The sequence below is a fragment of the Lethenteron reissneri genome, chromosome 9 (assembly GCF_015708825.2).
Source record: "Lethenteron reissneri isolate LAM-NWPU_2019-01 chromosome 9, ASM1570882v1, whole genome shotgun sequence".
In the NCBI taxonomy this organism is placed as follows: Eukaryota; Metazoa; Chordata; class Hyperoartia; order Petromyzontiformes; family Petromyzontidae; genus Lethenteron; species Lethenteron reissneri.
In genome coordinates this window covers 13,633,441-13,647,843 of record NC_083787.1, presented here as the reverse complement: position 1 = coordinate 13,647,843, position 14,403 = coordinate 13,633,441, and the positions used below count along the sequence as shown (strand labels likewise).

At 54.7% G+C, this 14,403-nt stretch overlaps 1 protein-coding gene across 11 annotated transcripts in view; it reads right to left on the bottom strand.

Annotated features, from left to right (window-relative positions):
- The window catches only part of ZFHX3 (zinc finger homeobox 3), a 247,930-nt gene that overhangs the window by 17,767 nt on the left and 215,760 nt on the right, over positions 1-14,403 (bottom strand). For all 11 annotated transcript variants that reach the window (XM_061548417.1, XM_061548414.1, XM_061548420.1 and 8 more), the window contains 3 exons: positions 13,583-13,690; positions 5,118-5,254; positions 4,295-4,495 (listed from right to left, as the gene is read on the bottom strand). In XM_061548417.1, the coding sequence (XP_061404401.1) occupies positions 4,295-4,495; positions 5,118-5,254; positions 13,583-13,690 (446 nt within the window). The remainder of the gene's footprint in view (positions 1-4,294; positions 4,496-5,117; positions 5,255-13,582; positions 13,691-14,403) is intronic.

Below are 14,403 nucleotides of genomic sequence, written 5' to 3'. Positions count from 1 at the left end.
GCAGACTCTCCACGCAGACTCACCACACAGACTCACCACACAGACTTACAACATAGACTCTCCACACACAGACTCACCACACAGATTCTCACACAGACTCACCACACAGACTCACCACACAGACTCTCCACACACAGACTCTCCACACACAGACTCTCCACACACAGACTCTCCACGCAGACTCACCACGCAGACTCTCCACGCAGACTCACCACGCAGACTCACCACGCAGACTCACCACGCAGACTCTCCACGCAGACTCACCACGCAGACTCACCACGCAGACTCTCCACGCAGACTCACCACGCAGACTCACCACGCAGACTCTCACACAGACTCACCACACAAACTCTCCACACAGATGCTCACACAGACTCACCACACAGACTCACCACACAGATTCTCCACACAGACTCACCACACAGACTCACCACACAGACTCTCCACGCAGACTCACCACGCAGACTCCCCACGCAGACTCCCCACGCAGACTCCCACGCAGACTCCCCACGCAGACTCCCCACGCAGACTCCCCACACAGACTCACCACACAGATTCTCACACAGACTCACCACACAAACTCACCACACAGACTCTCGACACACAGACTCTCCACACACAGACTCACCACGCAGACTCACCACGCAGACTCACCACACAGACTCTCACACAGACTCACCACACAAACTCTCCACACAGATGCTCACACAGACTCACCACACAGACTCACCACACAGATTCTCCACACAGACTCACCACACAGACTCACCACACAGACTCTCACACAGACTCTCCACGCAGACTCACCACGCAGACTCCCCACGCAGACTCCCCACACAGACTCACCACACAGATTCTCACACAGACTCACCACACAAACTCACCACACAGACTCTCGACACACAGACTCTCCACACACAGACTCACCGCGCAGACTCACCGCGCAGACTCACCGCGCAGACTCACTGCGCAGACTCTCCGCGTAGACTCACCATGCAGACTCACCACACACAGACTCACCATGCAGACTCTCCACGCAGACTCTCCACGCAGACTCACCACGCAGACTCTCCACGCAGACTCACCACGCAGACTCACCACGCAGACTCACCACGCAGACTCACCACGCAGACTCACCACGCAGACTCACCACACAGACTCTCACACAGACTCACCACACAGATGCTCACACAGACTCACCACACAGACTCACCACACAGATTCTCCACACAGACTCACCACACAGACTCTCACACAGACTCTCCACGCAGACTCACCACGCAGACTCCCCACGCAGACTCCCCACGCAGACTCACCACGCAGACTCCCCACGCAGACTCCCCACACAGATTCTCACACAGACTCACCACACAAACTCACCACACAGACTCTCGACACACAGACTCTCCACACACAGACTCACCGCGCAGACTCACCGCGCAGACTCACTGCGCAGACTCTCCGCGTAGACTCACCATGCAGACTCACCACACAGACTCACCACACACAGATTCTCACACAGACTCACCACACAGACTCTCCACACACAGACTCACCACGCAGACTCACCACGCAGACTCACCACGCAGACTCTCCACGCAGACTCTTCACGCAGACTCTCCACACACAGACTCACCACGCAGACTCACCACACACAGACTCACCACGCAGACTCACTGCGCAGACTCACCACGCAGACTCACCACGCAGACTCACCACGCAGACTCACCACACAGATTCTCACCACACAGACTCTCCACACACAGACTCTCCACACACAGACTCACCACGCAGACTCACCACACAGACTCACCACACAGTCTCACCACACAGATGCTCACACAGACTCACCACACATACTCACCACACAGATTCTCCACACAGACTCACCGCACAGACTCTCACACAGACTCACCGCGCAGACTCTCCACGCAGACTCACCACGCAGACTCACCACGCAGACTCCCCACGCAGACTCACCACGCAGACTCACCACGCAGACTCCCCACGCAGACTCACCACGCAGACTCACCACGCAGACTCACCACGCAGACTCCCCACGCAGACTCCCCACACAGACTCTCACACAGACTCACCACACAGACTCGCCACACAGACTCACCACACAGACTCTCCACACAGACTCTCCACACACAGACTCACCACACAGACTCACCACACAGACTCTCGACACACAGACTCTCCACACACAGACTCTCCACACACAGACTCTCCACACACAGACTCACCACGCAGACTCACCACGCAGACTCACCACGCAGACTCTCCGCGTAGACTCACCACGCAGACTCACCACGCAGACTCACCACGCAGACTCACCACACAGACTCACCACACAGACTCACCACACAGACTCACCACACAGACTCACCACGCAGACTCACCACGCAGACTCACCACACACAGACTCACCACACACAGACTCACCACACAGACTCACCACACAGATTCTCACACAGACTCACCACACAGACTCACCACACAGACTCTCCACACACAGACTCTCCACACACAGACTCACCACGCAGACTCACCACGCAGACTCACCACGCAGACTCACCACGCAGACTCTCCACGCAGACTCTTCACGCAGACTCTCCACGCAGACTCACCACGCAGACTCACCACGCAGACTCACCACGTAGACTCACCACACAGACTCTCCACACAGATGCTCACACAGACTCACCACACAGACTCACCACGCAGACTCACCGCGCAGACTCACCACGCAGACTCACCACGCAGACTCCCCACGCAGACTCCCCACGCAGACTCACCATGCAGACTCACCACGCAGACTCACCACGCAGACTCCCCACACAGACTCACCACACAGACTCACCACACAGATTCACCACACAGACTCTCCACACACAGACTCACCACACAGACTCTCCACACAGACTCACCACACAGACTCACCACACAGTCTCACCACACAGACTCTCCACAACGCACTTAGGAGGAGCAGGGCGGCGTGGGCGGTGGTTGTACCACAGGCCGAGGATGCCGTGTAAGTGCATTCAATTATGAATTTTCATAGAATTTGAATTACCTCATTGAAAATTGGACATTTCTTTACAATCGGCGCTATCACGATGACACGCACACATCAAGGCTAGGTCAAGTGTCAAGTATTTCCCTGCAGTCTCTACTCGTGTCAATCAAACCTCCCCTTATCCCCCTTCATTCATAGCCAAGGATAATTTCTTTCGTATTTTCATAGGAATGCGAGGCCACATTCAAAACGTAAAAGTCAATGAAGAACGGATAATTTCCCCGAACCTTGAAAAATGATTCAAGTCGAGCGCTGTATGGTACCAAGTGCAAGTAAACGGGATGGGCCGGGAGAGCGAAGGGGTTTTTTTAAACAAAATCAATGGCGCGCAATGGAGAAGAGATAAGTCTTAATTCTGTTTAAGACAGTCACAAGTGCCCTCGCCATTGACAGCAAGGTGACATCCGTTTGACACCGCGAGAGCGGCGGCGTGGAGAAAGGGCAACCTCCTGGCATACGGGGGAGGTCAACGACAGCTCCATTGAGCAGGCGACGCGTAAACAGGGACTGGCGAGGCCAGACGGCTCCAGTGTCCCCTCTCAGAGATCGCGGTCGCTGGGAATCGGCGGAGCCGGGGAAGGAGGTTTCGTAATAAATCGCTTGCGGGTGGAAAGAGGACCAACGCTCTTAGAATCCAGAGTGCAGGAGGCCCAATTCAGTAATACGTTTCTCTCCAATGGTCTGCCCATTATATATTTGCCACCGACACGCCGATTAGGCGACACGCGATGAACAAGCCCCAGCAAGGGGCGGAGCAGTGGCGGAGTCTCGGTGCCGGGCAGTCGGGCGGCGGATCGAAGGTCTCGCCGTGATATCGTGGTGTGTTTCTATAATCACCCGTATAAGACTTCTCATCCCCCACGTGCAATATTCTACGCAAAAACGCGCATTACGTGACAATTACTCGTGCGGGGCATCTATTGAACAAGTGAACGAGACGCAGGCACCGCAAATATCAACATTACGAAGTTTAAAAAGAATGACGCGGGCAGGTCGCACGCTGCGCTACGAACCCCGAGTTCCAGTCCACCGCCGACGGCTGCCGTCAGTGGCGGGCGATACCCCCACGCCGCCTCGACCGTGGAGTGCCGCAAGCAGGGTCCGATGCGCCGGGGAGAGGCAGCGGATCGTCGCCAGGCACCATTCACGAGACGACAACACAAACACCCGGGGGAGGGGACATCGACGGGAGGCGAGGGGGCGCGACCGTACCACGGCCATGAGCTTGTCGACGCAGTCGGCGGCGACGCTGTGCAGGTGCGTGAGGTGCAGCTGCAGGTGGATCTTGCTGCTCAGCACATCCTGGCAGAGCGGACAGCGCAGCGCCGGCTGCACCGAGTGCTGCGACACCACGTGCATCTGGATGCGGCTCCCGTCGGCGCAGCAGTAGGTGCAGTAGGGACACTGGTATACCTGTGCAGAAGGGGCGGGCGGCGGTGTGAACCGAGCGATGCCTGCGTCGTGCACGGCCGCGGAGCGCGGCCATGCGGCCGAGCGCGCGATGCGCGAGGGCTCCTCGTCGACTCTGCGACGATGCACGGATGCCGTGTGTACGTGTGCACCACGAGGTGTACGCGTGTGAAAAACACCGTGGTGGCCAGCGAGGCCTAGGGCAGGACTAGACGCTGCCGGGGGATGGACCACACCGGCGACGGGGCGATGAAAAGAGCTCGCACGCGGATGCCGAGTGGATTCATTACATCGAGGGATCGGGAGAGATGGCTTGGGGAGGCCTTCATGCAGCAGTAGATTGATCAAGCTGCTGATGATGTGGTTTTATACAGCACTCCACATGCTCTAAACTAATGTGTAAACTAATGTGATTTCAAAGATTAACTTGTACCAGCAGCAGTTTCGTGAAGGGGCAGCCGCCGGTCGGTCATTCCTGCCGATGGGAAAGCACCCTTTTGTGATGGCGGCGCGAGATAAGAGGACGGCAGAGTTCGTGTGATCGAGGGCCGTGGGTGCACGCCGTCGGCGAGGAGGGGGCGGCTTGTCGACATGGTGCGTTTAAACGTGGGGAACGCGCTGGCACCTGCTCATGAGCCGGGGTTTTGTCCTCCAGGGGTTTGGGCCTCTTTGCAGGACCCGGGTCCTCGGCGCCATCTGGCAGCGATGGGCGCTTCCCGACGGGAGATTTCCCCGGCTGCTCCTTCCCGGCAAAGCCCGTGGCTGCCAGATCCACCGCCACCACCATCACCGCCGCCACCGCCACCCGTTGCCGCCACCGCCGTCACCACCACGACAGACAAGACACGACAATGAAATGCAACACGTCAGCAAGTGGGCTGGCTTGCTCGCGACGGAATTAGGGTGGTGGGGGGGGGAGAAGCAGTTGAGAGATGTATCGATTGCTGGGCGATGCACGCGGTGGTCTTATTGGTTAATAATAGCCGAGAGCATCGGCTACAGGAAATGAGGGTCCGGGTTAAGACCCGCACAAAGAAGTCCTGATCCACAGCTCACCGAGTACACTCGTCAGTATATTAATGATTACTGTTCATCATCCTCCCCCTTTGCTTCTTCCCATTGATGCAATATAATTAAATAACCTCTTAATTGATTCGCTATCCTCGGCACTCAAAGGAAAACGCCAATCGGGTGGAATTTTGCATTAAGGTAAAATGACCGCAAGAGACAAAGCTTTGCGTGGACAAAGCCAATACGGGCGGCAGAGGCGCCCGCGCAGCCTCGGTTCGTACGCAAAATAGCGCTGTGATTATTCAAAGAGGCAAGCGCGGGGATAATCATTGTGAATGTTAGCTCGAGGACACTGAAGATATTGGTATGTCACAAAGATTAAACTTTTGAGTGCTGATCATTGTGACCACAAAAGGCGGCTTTCAATGGCTGGCAATCCACGGCCGAGCGGATCTACAAGGACGGCAGTGATGGCACTGGCGCACGCGTGCCTTGCACGCCTCGCGCGTGCAGGCTCTGACATTAATGTGACATTCAGGGCTTCGACACATTTATTTCATTTGCGCAAAATTGCTCGTGCTTTTCCATACAACAATGAACTGAGACCATTTAAGGCATGTGGGTGAATGTATAAAAAATAAAGTATACCAGTACAGTCGAGCAGTCAAAAATGGGAATCGAGCCAGCAAACATTACACAAACGGTGGCTGTGTCGTGCGTCTTCAGAAGCAACGTCTCTGCGTGGACTCGCGGCAGCGAGCGACACTGCAGTTGGGCGACCTGCTCAGCGATTAGATTCGAGTTCGGACGCAGAGTGCACGTTCAGTGCGGTGATGCGCTGGGCATGGCGGGGCCCGTTTAAGTGAGAAATGAAAATGGGCCCCACACCCGTCCAATTTCACTCCTCGAAGTAGCGCGCGGCACCCAAGCCCTTCTGGCCGTGGGCCCCGGTCCAGTTGCACTGCCTGCGCACTCGATAGCCAGCTAAGCCCCGCTTGCAGTTCCGGTGTTAACGCTCGTCGCGTTATTTTTTAATTAGAGAGAAATTTGTAAGAAATACCGCGACAAAGGGTAAAAACTGCAAAACGCGTTCAACCTTGCAAACAGGAGAGCCAGAGTCCTTGCGTAAACCAATCGGCAGCTTTTAAAAAAAACTTTTCGATGCCGTGTGCGTTGCGCAACCCTTGAGCGCGAGTCGGGCGGCGCGCGTGCCGCCCGACGGACGCTGGAGAATGTCGCGCACCGTTTGAAGTCGGCGCGAGCACGGCAGCGGCCAAGTCAAACAGCCCTCCCGTGGCAGCGTGCCCGCACGGGCACGAGCGCTCTCTTCGCGCGCGAGTCGCGCAAATCGCATCGCCGTCATATTTTAGCTCCGCTCACGGCTTTGAAGGCCTCTCAAAACACAACACGTTCCCCGCACCGGAGGCACGCCAGCAATAACAAAGGAATCCGTGTCCCCGGCTTACAACAAAAATAACAATCGCGCGCGTCGATGCAGTGCCACCATCTATTATCAAACATGATTAATGAAAGGAGTCATTACCCCCACTTTGCTTTCGTTTTCCGTCAAATTAACAAATATTTCTAAATTGTGTTGTCAAAAATCTGACAGCGTGATCAAGCACGTCTGTTGGCAACCAATCCTGGGAGCGCCGGGTGACGAATGCTGTGGGTTTTTTTTAGATTCAACGTGCGCTTAGAGACGGCGTGGAAGCCGGCGGCTGTAACTCATTCTCGCACAAACGCGGAGGGGGGGGGGGCGCTCATGAACGAGGTTCACGTGAGCAAATTGGGCCGTTCGTTATTGAGGGAATGTACCGGCGCACACTGCTCCCGATCGTCGGGCTAGTCCCGAGCGCTGTTATTTGCTGGCTGCCTGGAAGGAGAATGTCGTGCCCAGGGATTGCGGTGAGCAGAGCCGTGCAGCCTCGTTCTAAAAACGCCCCGTGCAACATTACAAAAAACAAACGCATCTTTGAAAACCATTTCTGGATGAAGACCTCCAATCGCTGTGTCGGTGACACGAGTTGTTTAGCCATACTTCAACCATGTTAGTGAAGTACAGTTGGTGAAAAGGGCCACCCAGAACCAGTTCGGATATCGCTCGCCACTTTTGTTACCCTGTGGGCTGGCAATCGGTCCTCTGTTTGGCCGTGGGTATGTAGCACAGTGCGGTAGCACTTGACGAGTCTATAGTGAGAGAGTCGCGTGTGATGTGCAACGAGTCGTCATTGTCTTCTTCTTCTGCTTCTGGTGGCCGTTGCAGAGCGACTGTTCGAGAGTCAGCTGTAAACCATTGAGCCAATCAGTTGCTTTGAACGGTCGAGAGAGCCAAGCGGAAATGATGAGCGAAGGCTGGAGTTGAGACGCAGTAGCTGGAGGATGCAGCGGAAACCCGCGGGAGGTGACGGCCGCTACGCTCGCTGTCAATTTTCCGACGCGGTAACCGCTCCGCACTTGCCGAAATCGTCCTCAAGCCCAAGATCATAAAAAAACTAAATCATGAAAACTAAATCCAGTACAGGCACTGGGGCTATATGACCCAAGCTACAAAAAAAATGCAGATTAACAAAACACAATTATAAAAACTTAATTTAGCATGAAGTGAGACATAGGAGGAATAAAAATGAAAGTGGATTTGATAAACAATGGTTCTGTTTGCCACAGAAGGGGTGGTAATTTGTTGCCACAGCTGTGGGTCCCGCCGCGGAAAGTTCCCACCCCAGAGATTCTTCAGCCATCTCGGGAATTTTTATTGCATCGCTATTTACATGCCGTTTAGAATAACGCAGGGGCTGGGTACAGTGAGTGAGCCACTCGCCGGCTCGCCCTCCCTCTTTCACTTTCTCTCCCTTCCCCTTGCCCAGGATTTGCATAGCTGGCCTAAATGAGTTTTTAAGAATGCGGCCTCTTCGGTGGGAAAGAGTGAGAGGAGGTTGGAGGCGGGGGGATTGGGATGTAGGGGGCAGCGGTTGGGCTGGGTGGGAGTCCGCATGCCTGTGCCAATGTGATTAATAAGCTCGCGACACTGGTGAGGGCTAAGAGAATGATGCGTTTTGACTTCTTATTGGGGAAGAAAAAAACCGCTGCCAGCATGTGGTTAATTGGCCGAATTAACATATGGGTAACGTACAGCAGCGAGAGCCTCTGGCACCCACATTAAGGCACTCTCAATTTCCCCATTAAAGCTCATGGTATGGAAAGTTGTTTTTTAACATTTCCAATTAAAATCTATCAAGTTTTCTGCAGGAGACAACCACTCGTAATGAATATAAATGAGTAAACCGTTATAGGGCCAGGCGATTATATAAAACAGTGCATTTTTGAAGGGTCGTGTGCTATTAAAAAAATTATACGAGTTGTTCAGAAATTACAGCCGAGAACGAATAACTTTGCTTAATCACCTTGAAATTGGTAAAATCAAAATTATGCCAACTAAGCACTGGGAGGATGCTAGACAAAAGCTTGGTTTAGCATTTTTATTCAAGCAAACAAATTATATGGAAAATTATCCTTTGGAATAAATAACGGCTTCACATCGACGATATACAACGTGTATATACTTCTTTAAACAGTGCGGAAAAAGGAATCAGGTTACAATACAGTGGCCAAATGAACGTTATGGCTCAGCGGAAGCATTGGAGGAGGGCTTTGTGATCTCGGTAGATGGACGTCGCTGGCGAAAGGATTCCCACAGCAGCAAATAAAAACGCGAACCGCGTCAGGTGCTCTCGACTGGATACGGCCCCACGTGGCAGATTTTCGGACCAAAATAGCCTCGGCAGAAATTGCGTTGCCGTTTTGCCGAATGTGGAAGCCGTGATTTTGCATCGCGCGTTTTTTTTCTGTTCGTCTGAAAGACGACGACGCTCATGCGGCCTTGGCGGGAGTCGGCTCGGATCGAGGGAGCTCCTGCGGTCGGGGCGGACGAGATGGCGGGGGGGGGGCAACCGCTGGCTCCACACTCGGCGGCGCTGATTGACAGATGCCACCACCCATCAACCCTCCGATAACAAAAGGGGTTAAAAAAAATTCTAAAATCTATTCCGCAGCTGCCGGGAGTTTTATTATTATTATTATTATTTTCGCGTATGCTTCCTCTGGCCTTGACTGCCGCACTAATTGACACGTTGCGAGGCGTCTGGTGCCACGTGCGGGAAAAATTCACCCCTCCAGTCATATTCCGTGTCCGCACTTCAAGCCTCGGCTTGATAGTCTGTGTGCATTCGCTGCCGCTAAATAATAAATGAAGGGCCCGGGATTTATAAGTCGGCCGCGAACCGAACGGGGCGGGATGGAAAGCGGGCGGGCGCCGTTCGGCCGCACCCTTGTGAAGGCGATGGACCCACCGGCGGGACTGCCGTGCCGGCAGGTGTTAGGATTCACAACGTCGCCGATTCGTCATCCGTGAAAAAAAATAATCGCTGTCCCTGCAATCGGGGCCACGCAGCTCGAGCGCACGTGCCACCGGGCGTCGAGTGATGGGACGTGACCAAATGTGGCTGGCTTCTCTCTGCGCGCGCGCGCGCGCGCGTGCGTGCGTGTGTGCGTGTTTACCGCGGTGACCGTACCGCCGTCCGCCAGAGGCCTCGCTCACACACAGCGCTGCGCGGCCACGTAAACAGAAGAAAATAAATACAAACGAGTTGTTTTTAAAAAATAAAGACGTGTCAGCACTGCCAAGTGAAAACATCAACTTAATGAGAATGGTTCCAAATTAGATACTAAAAACCCATATTGTTTGGAATTAAAGTGTATATGCTTAATAGGTGGCTTCACAGCTTAATAGCATTGCGGCCTGTCCAGGTTGCTGCCCCACTGAATATTTCTGCACCCAGCACACCGCATCCAGTACACCTCTGCCACTGGCTGTGGCTACTTGTCAAAAGCCGAGTTCCGTCTAGCAGCGGGGCCAGAAAATATCGAGTGAGGAATTATGCTTTGGGTGGTCTTGACGTGGACTCAGAATAATGGCACGACACAGACCGCAGCAAGACTCTGCCATGTTCCACCAGAACCAGCAGCCACCCCAGAGCCACGACGAGCGCCGCCACACAGGGTTGATTTAACCACACGTGACCCACACAGCTCCAGACATTGAAATGTCAGGTCCAGTAAAAGCCACGACACCCCCCCACCCTCCCTCAGCCCCCCTCCTCGCTATCTCCCTCCTCCACCCTCCTGACCCCACGTGCGCGCGCACACACAACCCGACCCTGTCCGGCGTGGGACGCACACAGACATGCAACCACAAAACACACGAGGGTGATGCCGCCACCACCGCCACCACCGCCGCCGCCAGCGCCGTTGCCAAAGCTTCGGCAAAACCGTGGACATGGCCCCTTTGCCACCGGTGGTCAGAGTGCACACGAAGATAATGGCAGACAGAAATTTATAGAGCGTGTCAGTCTGGGCAGCCAGTGTCGCTGGAGGCGATGCGTCGGCGGTGTGTAAATGGCAGACAAAGCGAAAGGGAGATGGAGCACGAGGGGCAGGGAGAGCGAGCGAGGGGGCGAGCGCGGCGCGATTTGTCCACTCGTGTCCGCGCGCTATTTTGTCCGACGCCTAAACAAGTACATTAGGGAAATGAGATGGCGAACCCGGCCGTGTCCTCTTTGACGGGGAGGGGGGGGAGGGGTCGCGCTTCCATACCACCCCCCACCACCAGCCACCCCGTGCGGTTTGGTTCCCATCCGCGGTCTGTTTATCATCGGCGGACTGTGTACATTGAGTAGGGCCTAAAACAACACGTGTATCTGTAAGCAAAGGCTGGGGGGGACCACCTACATGCAGAGGGGAGAGGCTGGAGGGGCCACGCGGAGGAAGGGGAGCGCACCACGAGTGTGACCCACTTTCAAATGCTTTAATAACGCCGAGTTAAAAAGCCTGGAGGAATAATTCATGAATGGTAAGGTTCGGATGCGGAAATTTTATGCTGAACACGTCAAGCCGGATCTAAATCACTTGTGATCGGCATGTTATGGGAACAACAGCTCAGCTGCGCAGGACCGATCAACTCAAATGCAACAGTAATATTTTATCAGCACTGCCACTCTGCAGCAGAGCAGTGGCTTGAAAAGCATGAATCATGCGATGTGAGACTTTCAAAAACCAGCAGCACGGGAGCGGACAGAGCGAGATGGAGTGGAATGCCGCCGTCATTACCCCTGGATTTTCATTAATATTAAAAACGGGTTAAATTAGTCTCTTTTAATGAGACTGTCAGGAAAATAACCCGGGGAGGGGGGGGTCTGTCGATGTCAAATGTAATTTCTTGGCCTTGTCAGACACAGTCAAACACCTTATTTTATCTTTTACAAATGGTGAGGGCTGAATTCGTTTAGCCAACGTTCAATACGCCCGCACGTCGGCCGCAGTCACCGCTCACCGCTCGCAAGCGTCGTCCGGCGGAACGAGCCGGGCCCCGGCCGGTTGGCCGGTTGGCCGGGTGGGCGGGCGGGCGGTGGACCAATTACTTTTCACAAATTATCGCCCGATTTTTGCAACCCTCAGATAAGCTAAACACACACACAGGGCTCTGCGGCGGGCACCCCGGGTAACAGAAAAGGTCGGCCTAGCCGCACATTGTGTACCCCACTTCATTTAAAAGAAGAAAACTCTCGAAGTGTAACGTCCCGCTGCACGGCAAGAGCACGTGCTGTCTGTGTGTGTGTGCGTGTCCCACACGGATGTGTTTTAAAACTTTGAAACTAAAATATAAGTAGGGGTATTGCGTGCAAGTTGGCGCACCAGCCTACCGATTCGGTGGCCCGGGGTTTGATTCCTGGTCAAGGTCCCCCCCCCCCCACATCGCTAACTTACATTGACGGATGTGGCGAAGTATGGCCAAACATCCTTCACCACAACCGATATGGCGAGGAGTGGCCTTCACCCAGCAGTGATTTGACAAAGGGTTATCACTATTTATGATTACGCACCTCCGAATAGCACGGTTGGCTATGTACCGTGTGACAGAAGTTTAACGTACATACAAACATAAAAGTCCCATTTAAACAAAATATGTGATTTAAGACTCAGTAAACCCAGAGGAGGCCCAGCACCCAATCCGATATCATTCACTGTTGAACCTGGGTCGCTGGGTTCACAGAGCAGCGCGCTAACCACTGCGAAACCAAAGCTACAGCAGACACAGGCTGCATGGGGGCAAGAGCTATTAGCGAGCACCTATGAAGGCTGGCACGGCACACGAGGGGGTGGGTGGCCAGCACCATGTCCGACCGCCTTTGTCTCCCCAGTAGTGATATTTACACACTGCATGCGGTACTTATTTGAGGGTGAGGCGACCTAGGGGAGGGCCCACGACCCGTACAGATAACTGTCACTGGTGTTGACCGTGAGCAGGAATCGAACTCAGGTCGCTGGGTTCGTAGCGCAGCGTGCTAACCGCCACACACATTGTATATATATAATAATGTCAACTTGTAATGCACCGCGCAGTATTCGCTCGCTCTCGAAGAGAGAGAACGATTCAAAAGGCACGAAGCGGAGCCACAGATGAGCAGGCAGGCGGCAGCAGCAGCCAGGCGATGATCTGGCACCACCAACTGCTCAAGCTCGACAGGGGTCCTCTACATATCAAGATGGTTTCAGCCAATTAGCGAGCTTCTACAGGAAATCTGAGCACCTGGAGAAAAGTTTCATGTGGAAGGGGGGGGGGGGGGCGACACTCGAACCTGTGCACAAGTAACAGAGGGGGATCAGTCCACATTTGCCAAAACGACTTCTCCTGGCAAAGCCAGGGTATGGCACCTCCTAGACGCCCGCAGGGGCAGGTTGTTCCACACCAACCCTCACAGCCTGCATAGTTCTGAATTGGAGGCATGCGCCACCACCGTAGAACAAAGACGGATTGTTATACGGCGGTGGCGGGCGGTGGTGGCGCACACATGTAATCCGGCACTGTGGAGGCAGCGAAGGTAGTCTAATCCATCAACCCTCGGCCACCACCACCACGCACGACCGCAGTGACGAGCGGAGCGTGCTCTCCGCAGGCCTCATGACCAGAGCGGCGTGATGCATGTGTGTTGGAGATGCCGGCGGCGGAGGGGATCAACGTACCCAGGTCCTTGTCTCCGGCCTTCTGCTCCTCCAGGCTGCCATCCACGCCGAGGAACTTGTCATTTCCGGCCAACTCGGCGCCACCCTCGGCCTCCTCGCCCGGCTCGCCTGCAGTCCTCGCGCACCGACACCGCGCGACCGTGAAACTCGAGAACCGCCGTTGTTCCGGCACCAAGGGAAACCCACTCGGATTACCCGGCGGATCCCAGCGGCGGACAGGGACACGGAGGACGGGAGGTGGCGGAGATGGGAGATAGGACGGGAGAGGCGGAGGATGAGAGACGCTGACGATGCGGGACACGGAGGAGAGCAGGCAAGAAGGACATGTGACGCGGGAGCGCCGCTGCCGAGGGACAAGTTTTGATGGTTTGAGGAACGAGCTTTTAGTGGAGGTCCGCAGCAGAATCGTACGAACGGAACCTGGCGGCCCCCGGCACGGCGGCCGCGGGTCACGTCCAAAAACTGCGGCGAGGTGCTCGTTAGGCCAAGTGATGCACATCGTCGCCGTCGTCGTCGTCATCATCATTGTCGTCGCCGCCGACGTCGTCGTCGTCGTCGTCATCGTCGTCGTCATCATTGTCGTCATCGTCGTCGTCATCATTGTCGTCATCGTCGTCGTCATCATTGTCGTCATCGTCGTCCTGCAGGTGGCTCCAGGCGCAGGGGAAACAAAAACAAACTGACCGCTTTTCGTTTGTGAGCGTGCAGATTTCGTCTCGGCTCATCACATGCGGTCGCTCTTTCGCGCTATAAACACCACCGGAACAATCCTGACAATCATATTCACAAAATAAATAACCTGCCCCAAGACGAGATACGTC